The sequence below is a fragment of the Capra hircus genome, chromosome 21 (assembly GCF_001704415.2).
Source record: "Capra hircus breed San Clemente chromosome 21, ASM170441v1, whole genome shotgun sequence".
Taxonomy (NCBI): domain Eukaryota; kingdom Metazoa; phylum Chordata; class Mammalia; order Artiodactyla; family Bovidae; genus Capra; species Capra hircus.
In genome coordinates this window covers 41,979,218-42,001,004 of record NC_030828.1, presented here as the reverse complement: position 1 = coordinate 42,001,004, position 21,787 = coordinate 41,979,218, and the positions used below count along the sequence as shown (strand labels likewise).

The 21,787-nt window shown below is 35.4% G+C and overlaps 1 protein-coding gene across 5 annotated transcripts in view; it reads right to left on the bottom strand.

Moving 5' to 3' along the window:
- ARHGAP5 (Rho GTPase activating protein 5) overlaps positions 1,454-21,787 on the bottom strand; it is a 73,877-nt gene continuing 53,543 nt past the window's right edge. For 4 of the 5 annotated variants that reach the window (XM_018066217.1, XM_018066216.1, XM_018066215.1 and 1 more), the window contains exons 4-7: positions 16,823-16,900; positions 14,150-14,281; positions 11,911-12,016; positions 1,454-5,020 (exon numbers count right to left, since the gene is read on the bottom strand). In XM_018066217.1, the coding sequence (XP_017921706.1) occupies positions 4,693-5,020; positions 11,911-12,016; positions 14,150-14,281; positions 16,823-16,900 (644 nt within the window). In that variant the 3' untranslated portion in view covers positions 1,454-4,692. The remainder of the gene's footprint in view (positions 5,021-11,910; positions 12,017-14,149; positions 14,282-16,822; positions 16,901-21,787) is intronic. The other variant, XR_001919872.1, reaches the window with a different exon arrangement.

Here is a 21,787-nt window from a genome sequence, read left to right as displayed (position 1 = left end):
GCTCTGGTGAATACTGATACATAACTAATTTGGATGAATTACTAAGCAATTAGTAAATATATCAACTCCTAATCCAACATCATGTATACTGTGATTAAGATTTAATACAAAATAGAAAGAAATTTGAAAAAATGTTTTAATACCAGGGGGAAGTACCAGACAAGCTATTAGAACAAGAACCATTATTAAATAGTTCAGAATAAATTTTACAAGGCAAAGAAAGCTGAACAGAAAATCCATACTGTGGAAATAAACAAGTATCAGGTTGTTCCTAAACTATAAATTCCCTGACATCTACTTACAGCAGAAGTCCATTCTACTAAAGGTCTTGGCACTCTTCCAACGATGAGTAAAAGTAACTAAACCAGAACTGCCAACAATGCATTAATTCCAAGATTTAAAATTTAATACATCAAGCTAAGATCCTGAAAGATTTTTATAAAAGATTAATATTGAACACTTTAAGATTTAAACAACATGAGAACTGTGGATCTTTCCCACCCAGCCCTGCACCAGAGATAAAACCTTACCAATTCCTCAATCCCAACAGCACAGAGAGAAAACTAATACTGTAAGGGGGGAAAAATGGAATCATGCTCATAGGAATGATGATGAGATCAACTAAGTAGTGAATATCCCCAAAGTTCCTTAGTCAGTAGACTTTAACTACCTTAAGAGATCATGGTACTTGGATAACTTCTAATGACTGGACATTGGATATCAGATGTTATTCATGCTTGAAGAGTCTTCTCAACTAAACACAGACCCTACCATAAGAAGTCAATGTTGAAGAGTAGTTCCTTCCCTTATTCAATCTTAGAAAACTTTATTTTCAGACATTTGATAAACTGAAAAGGCTTCTGAGAACTTTCAGAGTTCAGATACAATAAAAAATTTTTAATGGGATATAAAGTTTTGAAGTAAATCAGAAATTGTTCAGCCTAAGAATTAAGGTAGTTAAAAGGATTAAACTTAAGATAAAACACATACAATCATCATTCAGGTCACTGACCTCACCAGATCCATAGAATCTAGTAACACAGTCCCATAAACTTTGTAATATTCATGAACCATGAAGAAAACAAAACTATTATATTCTTCCATGTCAGCACCTCTGTTATAAACTAGAATAGGCTTCCAATACTTCCAGTAGCTCAAAATGTCTAGCCACAACTAAAAATTCAGACCTAGGTAACATTTGAGTCTTAAGAAACCTGTGCAACCTTGTTTTTCCAAACATTTTAAAATTAAATTATTATCTGTAGGTATACATACAGAACAGATTTTGGATCTCCTCTCATGGTACAGTAAAAGCTCAACAACACACTTCTCAAAGTAAATTATGTCACGATACTGACATAATTTAAAAAATATTTTCCCATTTTATGAAAAAAAAAGTTGATTTTTACCAATGAAATGGTAAAATTAGAGGCAATTATAACTTATAATCACATAGCTTCTTAATGTTTTATTCATAGCATTCTTTACACAGAAGCTTCACTGATATTAAATTTACTGCAGCATCCTGTTGGTGAAGCACAAAAAATTACATTATAAACAAAGAAACAAAGCACTTTTGACTTTTTAAAATTATATATATATTTATATCCAGTTGACAAATAGCATCACAATTATTACCGTATAAAAAACTAAAAATCACCATGTAAGCTAAGGCCTAAATTCTTAATCCAACTGTTCCTTTCTGTTACTATCTAAGAGATATAAGAAATTAAATTCCAGTACCTCAAAAAAAAAAAAGTCTACATTATTTACAAACAGTATGGAAAATAAAAGCTGCTTTTTGGCTAAGTTAGATTGCTGGTACCTACATTATTTACATTGTAAATATTAGAGGGAGAAACTACTAACAAATACCATTTAAAATGAAAATATATTTTGCCTGGAATTTTGTTCTAAAATTAACTGTATATCCTAAATAAGTGTCTGCTGAAGAGAATTTGATTTCCCATAAATCTACCGAAAATTTAGACAGTTCCACTATGCTGCTTTATATTGCTAATCTAGATAGTGTTAAGTACAATACTGAACTAAGCACTGAAGCTTAAATGAAACGATGGCAACATGTGTGTAGATGGAATTTTATTTAAAACTGTAAAATATAATGCCTTAATATTTACCCATAATTATGAGACTATCTAATATTCTTTTCATCCTTTAAGAAGTTTCATATATGACAGGTCCCTAAAACAGTGAAACCTTCTAGTAACTTACCAGAAAAAAGTTTCATTATATTATTTTGCTTGTAGAATTACTTTTCTAACATTAAAAAACATATCTAAACCCTTGGCAAAAACAAACGCAATCAATTCAGTGTAACAGACTGAGCTTTAAACTGTATTTTAATTATTAATTAACTGTAACCTATTGGTTAACTGAACCAAAAGTAAAATTTTAAATGATCCGCTATGAAACTTTTCAAATCAATTATAGAATGCATAGAAAAGTGGAGATAAATTTTGGGAAAGGTGTAAGGTAGTAAGTGTGGAAAATGGTAAATGCTAGTTTTAATAACAAAAGTTGCACTAAATGTACATAAAAGTTAAATTAACACAGTATAAAAGAGAATAGCTTAAATAAACTGGGATTCACATATTACAATAGCAAAGTTATGACCGAATGAACTGAAGACACGAACAGTTCTGAAAATTCTCTTTTCAGCCTACTTCCAAAAGAAATAGTCAGGCTTTTTTCCTGTACATAGTTTTGAGCTTTGTCTATACCATATATAGTAGAAAAATAAATTCTTTAGCAACCTAGAAACAGTTTATAAAACTCTTACAGTTTAATTTTCTTTGCCAGACATGCTGATGTTAAACTGACAGCTATAAATTAAAGCTATATAGACAATAGTTATAAGTAATATAGAACAAGAATACTACATTTACCAGATTTTTCTTTTTAAAAATTACTGTACTTTCTTAATTCCTGTGTGCTTTGCAATAGGAATAATAGGGACTTTGTTTTCTTAGAAAAGATAATAACATGTAAGAGTATAACACAAATAAGATAATTTATAATATACATGTACTTCCACAGCAGCCTGGTTCATGTCAACATCTTGATTCTGAAGTCAAAATTAGAAGTACAATACCTAGGACATAACAGTTGGGAAAGACAGTATTTATTTTAGGAAAAAATGGAGCAAATCAAACTCTTAGGAGCCTCAAATCTCAAAATCATCTATTTACTATAGTATACATTAGACAACCTTAAAATTGCAGTATGAAGATCACAACATGGACTGAAGAAATTTTTCTTTACTACACAAAATATAACCTAGCAACAAAAAAACACACTTTTTTTTTTCCTTTCTGGGGGAAAAAAAGGGCATGGTTTGATAATGAACAAATTTTGAATAAATCCTAACAAAATTTACCTATGCCATTTAATTCTGAAAATTTTATCCGTAATTTAGTGTTCTGGTTGTAACTTTGCTAACAAAATGTTTAACCTCCAAAGCAGCAGTCATTTACAGCAAATCTGGTACCAACATCAAAGGAAAATAATTGTTTTACAAAATGGTGCAAAAGCCACTTTGGATTTTAGTACAACATATCACAGAAAAGAATATGAATACAAGTTTGCAACTTTATATATACATACTCCAAAGAGGCTGTCAGTACCCAAAGTATTTTTATTGCTATATCAGCAATGGATTTTTGGATATGTTTTTTTAAGGGCCACATAAAAATAGATTCAAGGGACAGATTAAATTGAAGTCCTAGATTAAAATGTTTGGTTTAAAGAATTTTCTACAACAAATTTCATGTTTATGTATGAAAAGTTATATAACCTTATATGAAAATGTCATGAAGTATTTTCTACACTATACTAAATGTATTTCCCAAGAGGGAAAAAATTAAAATATCTAAAATATATTAGATTAAGATTACAAGACCATAATAGATCTTTTGAACATGCATCTGTTTACAGAATTAACAGTATACAAGATGTTGGTTTCATTATGGACTATAAAGAAATGAGTTGGTGACAACTATCCTTTGCACAACATTATCAACTCACTTTAGCCACAAGCATGTCCTTGGTATGTGTGTACAAGAAATATTTTCATTTACCCCCATCAAATCGTCCACAGGTTTACTTAGAAGATGAAGGTGCAGAAATATGTTAAATGTATTTTTCTTTCCTTCAAACAACATCCCAAGCATGGCATAAGTAGCCTGAAATAATAAAATACTTAACTGGGCTTTTTAGTTACCTACACAGACTACTAAAAGTAAATTAAGTTGCTCAAATTAACACGTCAAATAACAAAACCAGCCATAAAGCAGGCTGGAAAGCATTAAATGTTTCATATACGTGAGTTTTTAAATCATTTAATTTCTATAGAAAAATTTTATTCACAATATAATGTGACAGAAAATGCCACAGGAATGATATACTGATTGCAATAAGGTTGCATGCAACAGCAGCTTTGTATTTTATAGCTATTTTTGTTTATAAAAATTAAACCTCTCAGTCATGCTTATCACATGGTCTTAGATTTGTAATGTAAATGAGTAAGGAATACCATACAGTTCAAAGAGGAAATGTCTCATCATTTTGAATGTGAATTATATGTAAGAAACATGAAGTATACTACTGAACCCTGAAACATGCATGTCTAGATTTTCTTTTGTCCAATTTCAGGCTGTCTGCAATCCTTCTTACTTATATAATACCAAGAGGATCCGTCTGTAACTGTGGTTGTATCAGCTGAGGCTGCAGTGGTGGTGGTAACTGAAGTGGTACCATTGGTTCTACCAACTGTCCTGGGTTTGAAGGAGGCGGTGGAGCCACAGTGTTTGCAGTTTCCACAATTTCTCCATTGTAAAAGAAAAACTGACACTGTTGAATGAATGTTTCAACAACGGATTGATGGATCTTGGTGGTAGACAGAAATTCTCGATTTTCAAAATCAGGTCTCATCAAAGTTGGCCAAAAACAGATGGATAAGTTGTCTGCTGTCATTAAGTTGACTTTATTATGTTGACTGACCCTGAAATTACGATATAAAAGAACAATTAGAAACTGGTCAAAACTTATTACAATTAAAGAATTCATGAGTTGGAAATTATTTCAGATGATTTGGCTTTACTTTTTTTTTTAAATCTTAACTTCAAATTTGAAACATTTTCTTCTTGTGCATTCCATGTTCAACTACATTCTAATAACAGAAGACAGCAGTAAAATCCATTCCTTATGAGAATCAAAGATGGTTTTTACTTCCAGAAAAATTATTCTACCTCCAACCAGCAGACTTTTTAACTTTCAAAAAAAATTAAGTTCCTAGTATTCAAAAAAAACAATCTTTATAATCAACTACCTTGCACATCATCACAAATTTAATTTCAATGACAACAGTTCACAGAAGCATATTTATTTAACAATAAATAATTTACAAATGACCCTATATTACTAATTTGCACTTACAGTCTTTTAAATATGTGAGCAAGCATTACTGCCACCATATATAAAAATCAAGAATAATCAAATCTTGAATTTTAACTCAAAATTATTAAATGGGGAGGAAGTTTTAGATATTTTATCCAACGCTCTCATTTCACACATAAAGAAATAGCTCAATATGCAAAGTAGCAGGAAAATTTTATACTTAACTGTGCATATCAAAAAGTTTAAAACTTAAACCAAAGGACCCACATCCCCAAACACAGGAATTGTTCACCCGAGGTAACATAAATGCACTAAAAACGTGTTCTGTGGTAAAAAAGCATTATCTTTTGTTAAGAGACTAAATAAGAATACTCAGAATAAAATCAACCTTTTCTTAAAATACAGTGTATAGTGGGGCCCAGTCAGGTGTGTCTATGTGGTAGTCAAATAAAGATTCTGAAAATGCCTATAAATCTGAAAGACTCGAACCGGGGCAAGCCTAATCGTTGAGTCAAAACAAACAAAAGGGAGGTAATGTTTGAGTTGAGCAAAGGGTAATGGGTATTAGTAAAACACTAGGAGAGTACTTCAGTCACAACAGTGGTTCTCAAATACTAGAAAGCTAAAGTAATCAAACAGCATGGTATTGGCATAAAAACAGACACATGGATCAATGGAACAGAATAGAGGGCCCAGAAATGAACCCACACATCTATGGACAATTAATATTCAACAAAGGAGAATACACAATGGAGAAAAGACTGTCTTCAGCAAGTAGGAGAGCTGGACAGCCACATGTAAATCAGTGAGGTTAGAATACTTTCTTACATTATACAAAAAAAAAAAAAGGTCAAAACGGCATAGGACTTAAATGTATGACATGACACCATAAAACTCCTAGACAAGAACATCTGCAAAACACTCTCTGACATTGTCATTTAGTTGCTAAGTTCTATCAGACTCCTTTGTGACCCCATGGACTATAGCCTACCAGGCCCCTCTGCCCATGAGATTTCCCAGGCAAAAATACTGGGGTGGGTTGCCATTTCCTTTTCCAGGGGATCTTCCTGACCCAGGGTTCAAACCTGTGTCTTCTGCATTGGCAGGCAAATTCTTTACCACTGAGCCACCTGGGAAGCCATATTCTCTGACATAAGTCACAGCAACACTTTCTCAGGTCAGCTGCCCAAGGCAATAGAAATGAAAGCAAAAATAAATGGCACCTAATCAAGCTTACTGGAGAAGGCAATGGCACCCCACTCTAGTACTCTTGCCTGGAAAATCCTATGGACAGAGGAGCCTGGTGGGCTGCAGTCCACGGGGTCGCTAAGAGTCGGACACGACTGAGCGACTTCACTTTCACCTTTCACTTTCATGCACTGGAGAAGGAAATGGCAACCCACTCCAGTGTTCTTGCCTGGAGAATCCCAGGGACGGGGGAGCCTGGTGGGCTGCTGTCTCTGGGGTTGCACACAGTTGGACACAACTGAAGTGACTTAGCATCAACCTTACAAGCTTTTGCACAGCAAAGGAAACTATAAACAAAATGAAAAGACAACCTATGGAATGGGAGAAAGTACTTGCAAACAGTATGATCGACAAGGAGTTAATTTCAAATACACAAACAGTTCATATAACTCAGTAGCAAAAAAAATACAAACCCAATCAAAAACGGGCAGAAAACCTAAATAGCCATTTCTCCAATGACATACAGATGACCAATAGGCACATGAAAACACGATCAACATTACTAATTATTAGAGAAATGCAAATTAGAACTATACTGAGATACCATCACACACTACTCAGAATGGCCATCATCAAAAAAGTCTACAAATAATAAATGATGAAGAGGGTGTGGCAGAAAGTGAACCCTCCTAAACTGTTGTTGGTGGAATGTAAATTGGTGCAGCTACCATGGAGAACAGTATGGAGTTTTTAAAAAATATTAGAGTTGCCATATGATCCAGCAATCCCACTCCTGGGCATATATCCAGAAAAGATGAAAACTCTAAACTGAAATGATATATCCATCCCAGTGTTCACAGCAGCATTATTTACAACAGCTAAGGCATCGAAGCAACTTAAGTGTCCATCAAAAGATAAAAGGATAAAAATATGGTAAATATATATACACAATGGAATAAAAAAAATGAAATGATGCTATCTGTAGTTAATGAATGGACCTAGAGACATACTAAGCAAAGTTAAGTCAGAAAGAGAAAAATACCACACAGTATCACTTCTGGGATCTAAAAAATAAAATGATACAAATGAACTTATTTGTTCAAAACAGAAACAAAATTCACAGACATAGTAAACCTATGGTTACTAAAAGGGAAAGGGCAGGAGAGGAATAAATGAGATACACATTACTACATATAAAATACAAAAAATGATAAGGCCCTACTGTATAGTACAGGAACTATATTTGATATTCCATAATAACCTATAATAGAGAAGAATCTGAGAAAGTATGTAATTCAATCACTATGCTGAACATTTGGAACCAACATAACATTGTGAATCAACATTAAAAAAAAAACCACCTCCCAGTGGTTCTCAGTGTCTATCACAATCTTCTGGAGGGCCTGTTAAAACACTAGATTGATAATTATGTCTTGGATGGGGTCTGTTAATTTGCATTCCTAACCAGTGCCCAGGTTTTGCTGATGCTGCTGGTTTGAGGACTGAATTTTGAGAAAGACTAAGACAACTACCACACAACTGCACTCATCTCACATGAGCTAGTAAAAGTACTGCTCAAAATTCTCCAACCCAGGCCTCAGCAATACGTGAACTGTGAACTTCCTGATGTTCAAGCTGGTTTTAGAAAAGGCAGAGGAACCAGAGAGCAAACTGCCAACATCCCCTGGATCATCAAAAAAGGAAGAGAGTTCCAGAAAAACATCTATTTCTGCTTTATTGACTATGCCAAAGCCTTTGACTGTGTGGATCACAATAAACTGTGGAAAATTCTGAAAGAGATGGGAATACCAGACCACCTGACCTGTCTCTTGAGAAATCTGTATGCAGGTCAGGAAGCAACAGTTAGAACTGGACATGGAACAACACATTGCTTCCAAAAGGGAAAAGGAGTACGTCAAAGCTGTATATTGTCACCCTACTTATTTAACTTTTATGCAGAGTACATCATGAGAAACGCTGGGCGGGAAGAAGCACAAGCTGGAATCAAGACTGCCAGGAGAAATATCAATAATCTCAGATATGCAGATGACACCACCCTTATGGCGGAAAGCGAAGAGGAACTAAAAAGCCTCTTGATGAAAGTGAAAGAGGAGAGTGAAAAAGTTGGCGAGAAGCTCAACATTCAGAAAACGAAGATCATGGCATCTGGTCCCATCACTTCATGGGAAATAGATGGGGAAACAGAGTCAGACTTTAGTTTTTTGGGCTCCAAAATCACTGCAGATGGTGACTGCAGCCATGAAATTAAAAGACGCTTACTCCTGTGAAGTAAAGTTATGACCAACCTAGATAGCATATTCAAAAGCAGAGACATTACTTTACCAACAAAGGTTCGTCTAGTCAAGGCTATGGTTTTTCCAGTGCTCATGTATGGATGCGAGAGTTGGACTGTGAAGAAAGCCGAGCGCCGAAGAATTGATGCTTTTGAACTGTGGTGTTGGAGAAGACTCTTGAGAGTCCCTTGGACTGCAAGGAGATCCAACCAGTCCATTCTAAAGGAGATCAGTCCTGGGTGTTCTTTGGAAGGAATGATGCTAAAGCTGAAACTCCAGTACTTTGGCCACCTCATGCAAAGAGCTGACTCACTGGAAAAGACTCTGATGCTGGGAGGGTTTGGGGTCAGGAGGAAAATGGGACGACAGAGGATGAGATGGCTGGATGGCATCACCGACTCAATGGACTTGAGTTTGAATGAACTCCGGGAGATGGTGATGGACAGAGAGGGCTGGCGTGCTGCAATTCATGGGGTCGCAGAGTCGGACACAGCTGAGTGACTGAACTGAACTGAACTGAAGGCAGTCATGTTAAGATGTGATAAGAAGCCAGGTACAAATTGATACTTTTTGTTAAATGCTATCAGTTTAATTAATACAGTGGCACTGTAATAATAACGTGGTGTAAACGGAAGGGAAATTTAACAGAATAAGTTAGAACTAGGAGAAAGCAACAGCACCCCACTCCAGTACTCTTGCCTGGAAAATCCCATGGACGGAGGAGCCTGGTGGGCTGCAGTCCATGGGGTCGCAAAGAGTCTGACACAGCTGAGTGACTTCACTTTCACTTTTCACATTCATGCATTGGAGAAGGAAATGGCAACCCACTCCAGTGTTCTTGCTTGGAAAATCCCAGGGACGGGGGAGCCTGGTGGGCTGCCATCTCTGGGGTCGCACAGAGTCGGACACGACTGAAGCGACTTAGCAGCAGCAGCAGGCCACTTAATGTTAAACAATTTGGATTTTTTTCTTCAGGATATAAGTGCTCTTTATAGAGAGAGTTTTCAGAACGATCACTTTGGCATTGTGATCAAAGGATAAAGAAAAACTGGCAGAGAGCTCAATGAAAAACTAGAGTTCCCTAAATAAGAAATGATGAAATTAAAACTAAAGCAGTGGCAGAGGAATGAACAGGAAAAATAATTAGGAGAAAAAACTAATGTGCCACAGTAACTCACTGAATATGAAAGGTGAAAGAGAATATATTTAAAGAACAACTCTATGGATTAATTTTTGCAATCTGTCAATCACCCATTATACATTTATCATTTATTTCCTATACTAGAATGTAAGTTCCATGAAATGTGTGATTATTTTATTTACAGATGTCTGTATAGCACTTACAAGAATACCTGGCACAAAAAGTAAACCCATTATCGTCAATAACTGAGTATTTCTTTTAAAATTTAAGTCTGATGATACAATTTCTCTATTCTACTTTCTAGTGGCACCCCATACCATTCAGAGAAACAATCATGCAATGTTTTTTTTCACTGACACTTGTTCCCCATCCCAACCCCTACAAATGTCAGTTGAAATCAACACTGAAATTAGTGATATACATGAAAGCAACCTCCTTGTGAAAATATTTTGAGGACTAAAGCTAGTCAATAGGTTACACTCTGAGTAGTAAGCAACGTATGCTTCTTTGCTATTCCTCAATGTATCAAATGTGCCTGTTGTCACTAACCGTTGTATCACTGGAGTCAAACACAATAAGTGTCTAACATAACACTGACGGTAGACCAGCACATGATTCTTTGAACACGCTCTTTCCTTTGTCCCTTTTCCGTATTATTTTTTAACAAAGTTCAATTCTTATTTCAGCACTTCAATCAAACTATAAAATAATACGTTCATATACCATCCCAACATTCCATACAAGACAACGTCTCTTCTAGTACTCTGTACACATCTGTTAAAGCATGAACCATCTGTATGGTAATCTTCAAAAGAGGAAATTCCACTACCTATACTGCAATGTTATGTATGCTGGTATTTTCTCAGACAGGGAGACTTCAGAGAAGTTACTAGAAATGTTTATAATTTTATGCTACACTGAAAACAACACAACTTTAATATTCTCTTTTAAGAGGTACAGACTGAAATGTACTTGTTTTGGACAATGATATTATTAGCTTAAAAAAACCAAACATGAGTTCTTTACAATGGAAGTAGAAAATACTGTGAAGGGTGGACTCTCAGTCTCAATAATAACTCTGTGAGGTGTTACTCTTCTCACTCTTATACAGTCAAGAAAATTAAGACTTAGGAAGGGTTAAAAAATTTGTCCAAGGCCACAGAACTAAAAATGTTTCAAAACCAAAACTTTTTATAATTCCAAAGTCTTACAGTTTATCCCATTATACAATATCAATATTTTCTTTCATGTAATGAATGATATTGGCAAGAGTTTCTTTATAGAGAAAAGCATGAACTTGAAGCTTTACATTATTTAAGGTTTTTTATATTGGATAATGTTATACATTTCAGTCAAGAAGGATGGTAATATGAATTCAAGTTTCTAATAGACTTTCACTATGAAGACTATCTAAACAAAACAAATGATATACAAAAGAAATAGTACAAAAGAAGAGGGAATTAAACCACTTAATAAAATTTGGATTCTAATCATAAGATGTGTCACTTGAGCCTATGATTTCTCTCTTTAAATCTCAATTTTTCCAACTTCGAACAGGTTGATTTGGTTAATTATCTAAGTGTCATTTTGTAACTAAAATCTAAGATTCTATAGAAAAGAATAGCAATGACCAAAAAAAAGTACTCACCACACTTACTTTTTATAAAATCATTACATATACTAAAAGGGTCATATATCTTTCTTTAAAAAGGTTCATGAAAAACCTATTTTACAAACCCAGGAAAAAATGACCTAGAGATTCAAAATTGAACTGTATGTTTAGTTTGTCTCTATCTTAAAATTATCCAATTTACAGTTACATGTTGAAATCTGTAGCGCATTTTACTTGCAAAAACAAAAAAATAAAAATACCTGTTTAGATGTGTTATTATATATCTGAATACATCATAGTTAACAGGATGAAATTTCTTAACAATTTCTTTCAGTGCATGAAGACGTTCTGCTTTATCCAGGATTTCTGTAAAAGTAGTGAGGAATTTATATGAAACACAGATATTAAAAAATATTGATAAAGCTTCTTGCTATGCTTATTGTATAAAACAATCAAGAATGTATATGAAATATGTTAGGAGAGGTAAATAAAAACAAAGAAAACAAACAATCTGCTAATTAATAGGTTATCATTTATTACAGTAAGACTTCACAAAGCTAATAACTGAATAACTTGGGGATGGCAAAATTGTGTATTAGTAATTTTTTAAAGCAACATCTAACTAGATAGATCTTGACTTAGAATCAACTAATTACTAATAAATCTGTTAAGCTCTTAATATTCATGGTACAAAGAGTAAATATTTTAGGCTTTGTGGGTGAAACTATTCAACTCTGCAGTTGTACAAAAGCAGCCATAGACAATATGCAACAAGAGTGGCTTTGTTCCAATAGAACTTAAAAAAAATCTGAATTTCATATAATTTTAACATATAATTTTTTCTTTTAACATTTTCAACCATTTAAAAATGTAAAAAAACATTCTTAGCTTGCAAGCCTTCTGAAAACTGATGGCAAGCTGAATTTTTGGCCTACAGGTCAGTTTGCCAGCACCCGATTTACAGCAGCATCATATACTTATTTATAATTCACTTAGCTTATCAAACATCTTTTTTCACAATCACTACGGCAGTCAGTTACTTTTCAAACTTATGCAAATTATGAAACAGGATAACTGAAAGGCGGTTCTGCTGTAAACAGCAGGAGAGAAGAGAGCATCCTTATTGCTTCTCTTCCTCATTCACTTCTTTCTTCAAAAATAACAGTGGGTTCCTCTGGAGGGGTCCAATCTGCATAGCAACTCATGGCAGGTAGTCAAATACCACTTACTGTGTATTAGTCACTCAGCTGTGTCTGACTCTTTGCGACCCCATGAACTGCAGCCCATCAGGCTCCTCTGTCCATGGGATTGTCCAGGCAGGAATACTGGAGTGGGTAGCCATTTCCTTTTCTAGGGGATCTTCCTGACCCAGGGATCAAACCCAGATATCCCACACTGCAGGCAGATACTTTAACATGTGAGCCACCAGGGAAGCCCAAAAACCAAATACTAACAAATTTCTCATTTGCCACGTATTACTTCTCAATCAGCCCTCAGTAATTTCCTAACTAGGAAAGTTCTAAGGCTATTGTTTACAGTCAAAAAGTAAGAAAATCTAAGCTATCAAATGGACCATTTTCCAGTTTATATATGAGACTATGTATAAGGCAACTGGATCGTGTGCCAATATATTGAAGTGGATTTTAATTAAAAGACAATTAACTGAGACCTCTAACAATCAAAATTGTAAGAAAGTAACTTCACTCTAAAGAGCCTGAAGACTTGGAATCAGAAGGACATATTGAAGAGAAACATTTAGAAACTAAATATTGAGAAAACAATAAGGCTTCCCCGGTGGTGCAGAGGTTAAAGCGTGTGCCTGCAATGTGGGAGACCTGGGTTCGATCCCTGGGTCAGGAAGATCCCCTGGAGAAGGAAATGGCAACCCACTCCAGTATTCTTGCGTGGAGTATTCTTGGATGGAGGAGCTTGGTGGGCTACAGTCCACAGGTCACAAAGAGTCGAACACGACTGAGCTACTTCACTTTCACTTTACTTTCTACCTGACAGTCAAATAGACCTTTTTTTCTCATTTTCCAGATAACAAATGAGTATCTGCTAAGTAGAAACATCTGGATGAATGATGATGCCAATTAAGAATCAATACTGAATAGGTATTCATTTTCCTGTCTAACTCTCTCAAAAACTGACTTAAGACAGGAGGCCAAAGTTAATTTCTTTGACTTAAAACTTATATTAAAAAAAAAACAACATATTTTACTAAAGTACATTACAGATACATTCATTTGAAGAATTAACTTATTTTTCCTAAACCTCAAACTTCCAGCACTATGATCTAACTTCTAGGAGGACCTAGTCATCTAGGAGGCTAGCTAAAAGTATTTAAACGGAAAGAACTTTAACAAACAGCTCTAGAAGCTGCATTTTTATTTGCTACACATTCTACTGAATGACTTCTTTTAACACATAGCAACCAATGTACGAACTCCACTACCATATCCCTCTCAGAAAAAAAAAAAAAAAGAGGCTTATACTTACTTGCTGCTTCCAGTAGCTCTGGATGAAGAGAATATGGAATTAAAGGATCTGGTAGGTCTGCAAAGAAAGCTTTAAGAGCTCCAGCTACAGCATTTACTGTTACTTCCATTGATACTAGACTGATATTATGATCTACAAGGCAAAAATTGAAATAAAAGATTATAATGAATTTAAATTTATTACAAGAGAAGTAAGCTAAGTGGTACTTGAAGAGCCAAAGATATTTAAGTCTTCTCATTGATCACCTTTATTTAAAGGCAGATTCATCTCTCCCCCACTGTTTTAATGTAAGTTTGCCTGATAAAACTATAGATAATGAAAGAGAAAACCAAGCAAGGAGCATTTTCTGTTATAATAAAAAAAACCTATTAGGCTTATTAGTATACAGGCAATATCTCTCTTCTCTTAAAACATTTTGTTTAATGTAAGCTATTTTTAAAAGAGGTCATAAGGAAACAGAGACACAAAGGCAGGAATCATACATATAAATTCAAGCTTCAACTTTTCAACTTATGCTTTAAAAACTTTAATATAAAACACTTTAAACACTTATCAGTGAAGTTCTGACTTTAAATAAACAATAACAGAATACAGTAAAGGTGTATTATAAGGTTAATTTGCTATTTTAAAGTCTTATTTTCCTTTTATAAATACAATGAATACTTATGATAAAGAAAAAAGTACCCCCATAATCAAGAGATAATCACTGTTTCTACTTTAGCATGTTCCCTTTCATCCTTTTTCTGCTCATTTGAAAAAAAAAAAGAATCATATATATTTTTTATATTGAATTTCATTTTTAAGGAATTATCCAAGGTTATTAAAATTTCACCAGCAACTTTTAAAAAATTTTTTGAGGGAGCAGGAAACATTTCATTGCTATTTCAAGCTTGTAGAAATTCTGCAAAAATAAAAATACAAAGAACTCACATACCCTTAACCAAGAATCACCAATCTTTACATTTTGTCCTACACATAAACAATTTTAACAACTATAATACATTATCCCAGACATAAAATTTACATAATATTCTATTAGAAGATTTATATTTATTTCATTTAAAAAAAACTATAAAGATGTTATGATTAAAAACTTGTATTTACTAACGCTTACTTCCTTAGGCAGGCTACATTCCTTGAAATATAAGCTACCCAGTGAACATTTAACATAGTGTCTGGCACAGAAAATTCATCATATGCATTATCTCATTATTCTTCAGTTATTTTTATCACTCCCATTCTAGATTATGAAAAAGTTGCTGTTTAGAAAGATTAACTTCCAGGGGTCACAAAGACAGTAAGTGACTTCCCAGGTGGCGCTAGTGGTAAAGAACCCGCCTGCCAATGCAGGAGATGTAAGAAATGTGGATTTGATCCTTGGGTTGGAAAGATCTGAAGGAGGGCACAGCAACCCACTCCAGTATTCTTGCCTGGGAAATCTCATGGACAGAGGAGCCTGGCGGGCTGCAGACCAAAGGGTCGCGAATAGTTGGACACAACTGAATCAACTTATCAAAGTTAAGTGGTAGAACTAGAAAACAAAACCAAAAAGTCTAAGTCAAGAGGCCCTGGTACTGACTATTCTTCCTTTATTACTTAGAAGTAAAATTGTAAGGATTTGATAAAGTCTACACAGTTCTTGTAAGAAAATACTTTTTAAAAGTGAAACACTAACAATACTCTTTCAAAACAAAGCACATATAACCCTTTCTCCAACACTCAACAATTTTACCATTTCAACATATATAATCTTCATTATTCTATATGGTTATCTAGTATTCTGCTTGTAAACATGAGTAGACTCCCCACCTTTAAAACAAAATACAAACAACATTGCAATAAGTTTCTTGGTAGGCTTACACTAAGACTTGTAACATAAATATTTACAAATGGAATTTCTCCAGCAAAAGCTATCTAAAGCACCCACAACCAATAATATACAACATACCTGTTTGCCTATGCCCTACCAATAATCTTTCCCATTCTCATAATAAATACAACCTTTTTGTTTAAATTTTTATTTATTTATAACTGACAGAGGCTGAGCATATTTTCATATGTATGTTGTTCTTCTGAAATGAATTGCTTAATCTAGCAAAGAAATTCCATAGCCTCCCTAGATTTGCAGGTTTTCTCCTGATTTTGTTTTATCCACTGTTCCATATAGAAGTTTTTACATTTTTAAGCAGTCCAGTTTATCATCTTGTTCATGCTTACTAGGTTTCATGTGAAGTTTAGGCCTCTCCCTACTCCAAGATTATAAAAATATTCACTCATTTTTCTCCCTAGTACATACAGTTTTCATTTTTTTCAATTAAATCTTTGATCTCATATAGTTAATTTGAGTAGGAAATTCAGCTTTTTAAAAAATCCCTAATTAGTCAGTTGGCACAGTATCATGAAAGGAAAAAGACACTTTCAAATTGCACTTAAAGGTAAATCTGTATACACAAAGATGACGATGCATCGTAACTCAATTTACTGCTTTTCCAATTCTGGTAATGGATTTACAGCTCTCCTGTTTCTTGACTCTGGTATCTGTTTGATTAAATACTCCTAATACTACTTCAAAACTTTCTCCCATAATATATAATCTTAAGGAGGTTTTCATATGAAATTTCAATAAGGAAACTAACAAAATGATGATTTTGTCCTATATAATTATCTTTTTACCTTGATCAAACTGCTTTTGAATATTGTCTTGATCAGTTTTGTTCCCACTAACACGGTAGAGTCCTTCAGTACATAATCCTAAAATAAAGAAAGAGACTTTTGTACATGCATATATAGGTACAACAGAGAATATACTTAACCTTATGTAAACTTGATGACATAAAATACGGTGGTAAATATTTTTAGGAGTAAAATAATTTTGAACATTTCATTTAAAGTAAGTTCACAATGGACTAATTTTAAACCAGTTAGGCTACTCAGTTCCATGCAAAAAATGAGAAGAAACATTCTTCGTATTTCTTTTACTAAATACATCTAATTTCCCGACTGTGATATATTGAAAAAATTCAAAAGACACTGAAAGGTGCAGAGAAAGTGAATTAACAGCAACTCTAAAAAACACCATGACTGAGTTCTCTCGGTTTTCTTTTTGCCTTATATATCCTAGACCAGGCAACAGAGAAGCCTGCAACCCAGAAAACACTGATGAACACAGGCAAAAAAATAAAAACAACAAACCACCACTTAGAAAACCAACAAGAAAAGCTGCTCTCTTTGGTGAAAGGATTGGGAAAGGTGTAGACTAGCAAGCGAAATCATTTTTTAATTACTGCCCTACTCCAGCCAAACACCGTGGAACCTACTCCTCCTCATTCACAACAATGGCAACCAAGTAGAATTCTACTTTAGTCAGCAGTAACAAAGGTGTCCTTCCCCTTTCAAGATGCCAGCAAGGGCTGATTGAAGTCTGAAGTTTTTAACTACCACCTTGAGGTAAGAAGTACCCTCCCCTCTCCACCACAGTGGTCAACAGAGGCTGGTGGAGATCAAGCAGGGTGGGGAGTCCAATCTTCTAGCCTCACTTTGTAGTAATGAGGCAGCCTTCCTCCCCGGCTCGTACAGTGTCAGAGGAGGCCTGTTAAAAATACATTTAAATAAGACTCAAAGTTTCACAGCATACTATTCAAAATCTAGAATAAAACCATAATAAAATGAAAATCATTCATCATTTCAAGAATCAAGAAAATCTCAACCTGAATGAGAAAAGACAATTAACCGACACCAATACAAAGATGTCAGTTGTGGAATTATCTGATAAGGATTTCAGAGCATCATAAAACACTTTGGTGAACAATTATAAACACACTTGAAACAAACTTCCTAACAGAAAGTTTCAGCAAAGAAACAAATATAAGGAACAACAAAATAGTAATTTTAGAACCAGAAATACAGTAACAGAAACAAGAAATTCACTGAATGCAATCAACAACAGACAAATGATGACAGAGAAATAAGCAAGGGATCTTGAAGACAAACAACAGAAATTATCCACTCTAAAGAACATAAAGGAATTAGACACACACACACACACACAAAAGATGAGCTGCAGTGATTTGTGGGACGACAGAAGAACCAAGATTTGTATCATCAGCCCCAAACCCATCCCTATGTTCAATGGGAAACTTCTAAAAGAGACTCAATTTCATAAGGCATTGTACTCTTCTGATCACAAGGAGAAAAAAAAGAATAGAATAGCGGATTCTGTCAAACTTAGTTCCAGAGCAATATCAAAGGTGCTTGTATGGGACAATATATTAATCCCTTCTAATTTTCATCAGGTTAAATTATTTTGTTAATATTTTGTTTTTTAAATTTCACAAACATCTTTACATATGAAGATGTGAAAGGGGAAAAAAAATGTACCTCACACTGCAGGAAACACATCAACATTGAGAAATTCATGAACATAAAGGTAAGGGAAGATCCCCTGGAGAAGGAAATGGCAGCCCACTCCAGTATTCTTGCTTGGAAAATCCCACGGACAGAGGAGCCAGGCAGGCTGTAGTCCACAGGACTGCAAAGAGTTGGACACAACTGAGCGATTGAGCACAAACACACAAACACGCAAAGGTAGCAAAAATCCACTGACAAAAGTTTCATGGGTCAAAGTTATTAAATCCAAAGTTTTAACTTCAATAAAGCACAGCTGCTGCTACTAAGTCGCTTCAGTCATGTCCGAATCTGGGCGACCCCACAGACGGCAGTCCATCAGGCTCCCCCGTCCCTGGGATTCTCCGGGCAAGAATACTGGAGTGGGTATAAAGCACAGCAGACACCACCAAATAACCAAAATAATCATTTACTGTGGGACAAAATAACATCCTAGCCCAACAACTCAACACTCAAAACACGAAGATCATGGCACCCAGTCCCATCACTTCATGGCAAATAGATGGGGAAAAAGTGGAAACAGTAACAGACTTTATTCGTGTGGGCTCCAAAATCACTGTGGACAGTGACTGCAGCCATGAAATTAGAAGACACTTGCTCCTTGGAAGAAAAGCAATGACAAACCTGGACAGCATATTAAAAAGCAGAGGCATTACTTTGCCCTCAAAAGTCCATATAGTCAAAGTTGTGGTTTTTCCAGTTGTTATATACGGATGTTAAGAGCTGGACAGTGAAAAAGGCTGAGTGCTGAAGAATTTATTCCTTCAAACTGTGGTGCTGAAGAAGACTCTTGAGAGTCCCTTGGACAGCAGGGAGATCAAATCAGGCAATCCTAAAGGAAATCAACCCTGAATATTCACTGGAAGGACTGATGCTGCTGCTCTAATACTCTGGCCACCTGATGCAAAGAGCTGACATTGGAAAAGACTCTGATGCTGGGAAAGATTGAAGGCAGGAGGAGAAGGGGACGACAGATGATATGGTTGAAAGGCATCACGGACGCAATGGACACAAGTCTGAGCAAACTCTGGGAGGGATGATGAAGGACAGGTAAGCCTGGCGTGCTACAGTTCATGGGGTCATAAAGAGTCGGATACGACTGAGCAACTGAACAACAATACCAACAGATATGATGCACTTAGATACAACAATACTTTGGTGGTATTTCTAACTAAAATGCATAATTTGAATCCAATAATGAGGAAAAGAAACCTCAAATTGATGGAGAAAGAAAATGTTTATCTGTACAGTAAAACACCAATCAATAGACATAATAAAAATGATAGACTAACCTGACATAGTGACATGCATTTATTTGCTACATGAAAAAGGAAACATGTGTAATCATCCATGCTAAAAACTTGCCTTCCTTTCACTGATAACTGAGTGATGTATTTTTTTCTTTTTTAAAAAGCAGCAGCAACAGCAACTTAATAATCTAGATGTGAATTAAGTCGTCCAAAGTATCCATCCTGGGCCTCCAAGTAATACAGGCATGAGAAATCTATACCAATATTCCAAAACTATGTTTTAACCAAGTACTTTCACCTTTTTTTCTTCCATTAGAAAGATAACTAACCCTTACATTGCACAGAACTCAAGATATCTGAAGTTCTAAAAAGGTCTAAGTTCTATCTGAGTTGATAATAGACTGAGTTTCACTAAAGTCACAAAACACATGACAAACAGTAAGGGAGAAGCAAGCTGTGTAGATAATCCATGAATTATATTGTTTCCATGGGAGGTAGCATCAGCAAAAGAGATGAAGAAACGAATTTTGGAGCTTGGTTCCCCAATAAAAGCAACTAAAAGTGAAAGTGAAGTGGCTCAGTCATGTCCGACTCTTTGCGACCCCATGGACCGCAGCCTACCAGAATCCTCCATCCATGGGATTTTCCAGGCAGGAGTACTGGAGTGGATTGCCATTTCCTTCTCCAGGGGATGTTCCTGACCCAGGGATCGAACTTGGGTCTCCCGCATCGTAGGCAGATGCTGTACCGTCTGAGCCAGCAGGGAAGTCAAAAGCAACTAAGGAGCAGCCAGAATGTATCAGAATCAACTTCTGCAGAACCCTGGAATCTACTTAAAAAATTACAACCACCACTAGAAGTTTTGGAGAAGAAAGCAGCTTTAAAATGCCCAGTTACTACTCCCCATACCCTAGACTGGCAACGACCATGAGGAAGGTAGTCTGCACTCGGGGTTTAGGCTGCAAGTGTCAGAGGCGGGAACACAGATCTTGTTTGCAAAGAACTATAGTTGTAAGTTTTAACTTGTCTGCTGAATCCTAGAAGAAAGAGCACAAGGGCTTGCCTATGTTTCACTGTGCTAAAATATTTAAGTATCTTATTTTCAACAAAAAATTTAAGAAGCATAGTAAGAAAAGCCATTATGGTCCATTCTAGGAAAAAATATTAACAGAAACTGCCTATGGGGAACCCAGTCACTGTACTTATTAGACAAAGACTTTAACCTTTAAAAATGCACAAAGAGCTATAGGAAGCCATGTACAAAGAACCAAAGAAAACCAGGAGAATGCTGACTTAAAAAATGAAGAATATTAACACATACAAATTCTAAAAGATGATGCTATTAAAACACTGCACTGAACATGCCAGCAAATTTGGAAAAAGTCAGCAGTGGCCACAGGACTGGAACAGGTCAGTTTTCATTCCAATCCCAAAGAATGCTCAAACTATTGCAAACTGTGCTCATTTCACATACTAGCAAGGTAAAAGCTCAAAATCCTTCAAGCCAGGCTTAAACAGCATGTGAACCAAGAACCCCATGAACCGCAGCATGCCAGGCTTCCCTGTCTTTCACTATCTCTCAGAGTTTGTTCAAACTCATGTCCATTGAGTCTGCGATGCCATCCAGCCATCTCATACTCTGTTGCCCTTCCCCTTCTGTCCACAGTCTTTCCCTAGCATCAGAGTCTTTTCCAGGGAGTCAGCTCTTCACATGAACTGGCCAAAGTATTGGAGCTCTGGCTTCAGCATCAGTCTTTCCAGTGAATATTCAGGGTTGATTTCCTTTTGGATTGACTGGTTTGATCTCTGTGCTCTCCAAGGGACTTTCTCCAGGACCACAATTCAAAAGCATTAATTCTTCAGCGCTCAGTCTTCTTTATGGTCCATCTGTACATGACTACTGAAAAAACCACAGCTTTGACTATATGGACCTTTGTTGGCAAATTAATGTCTTTGCCTTTTAATACGCTGTCTAGGTTTTTCA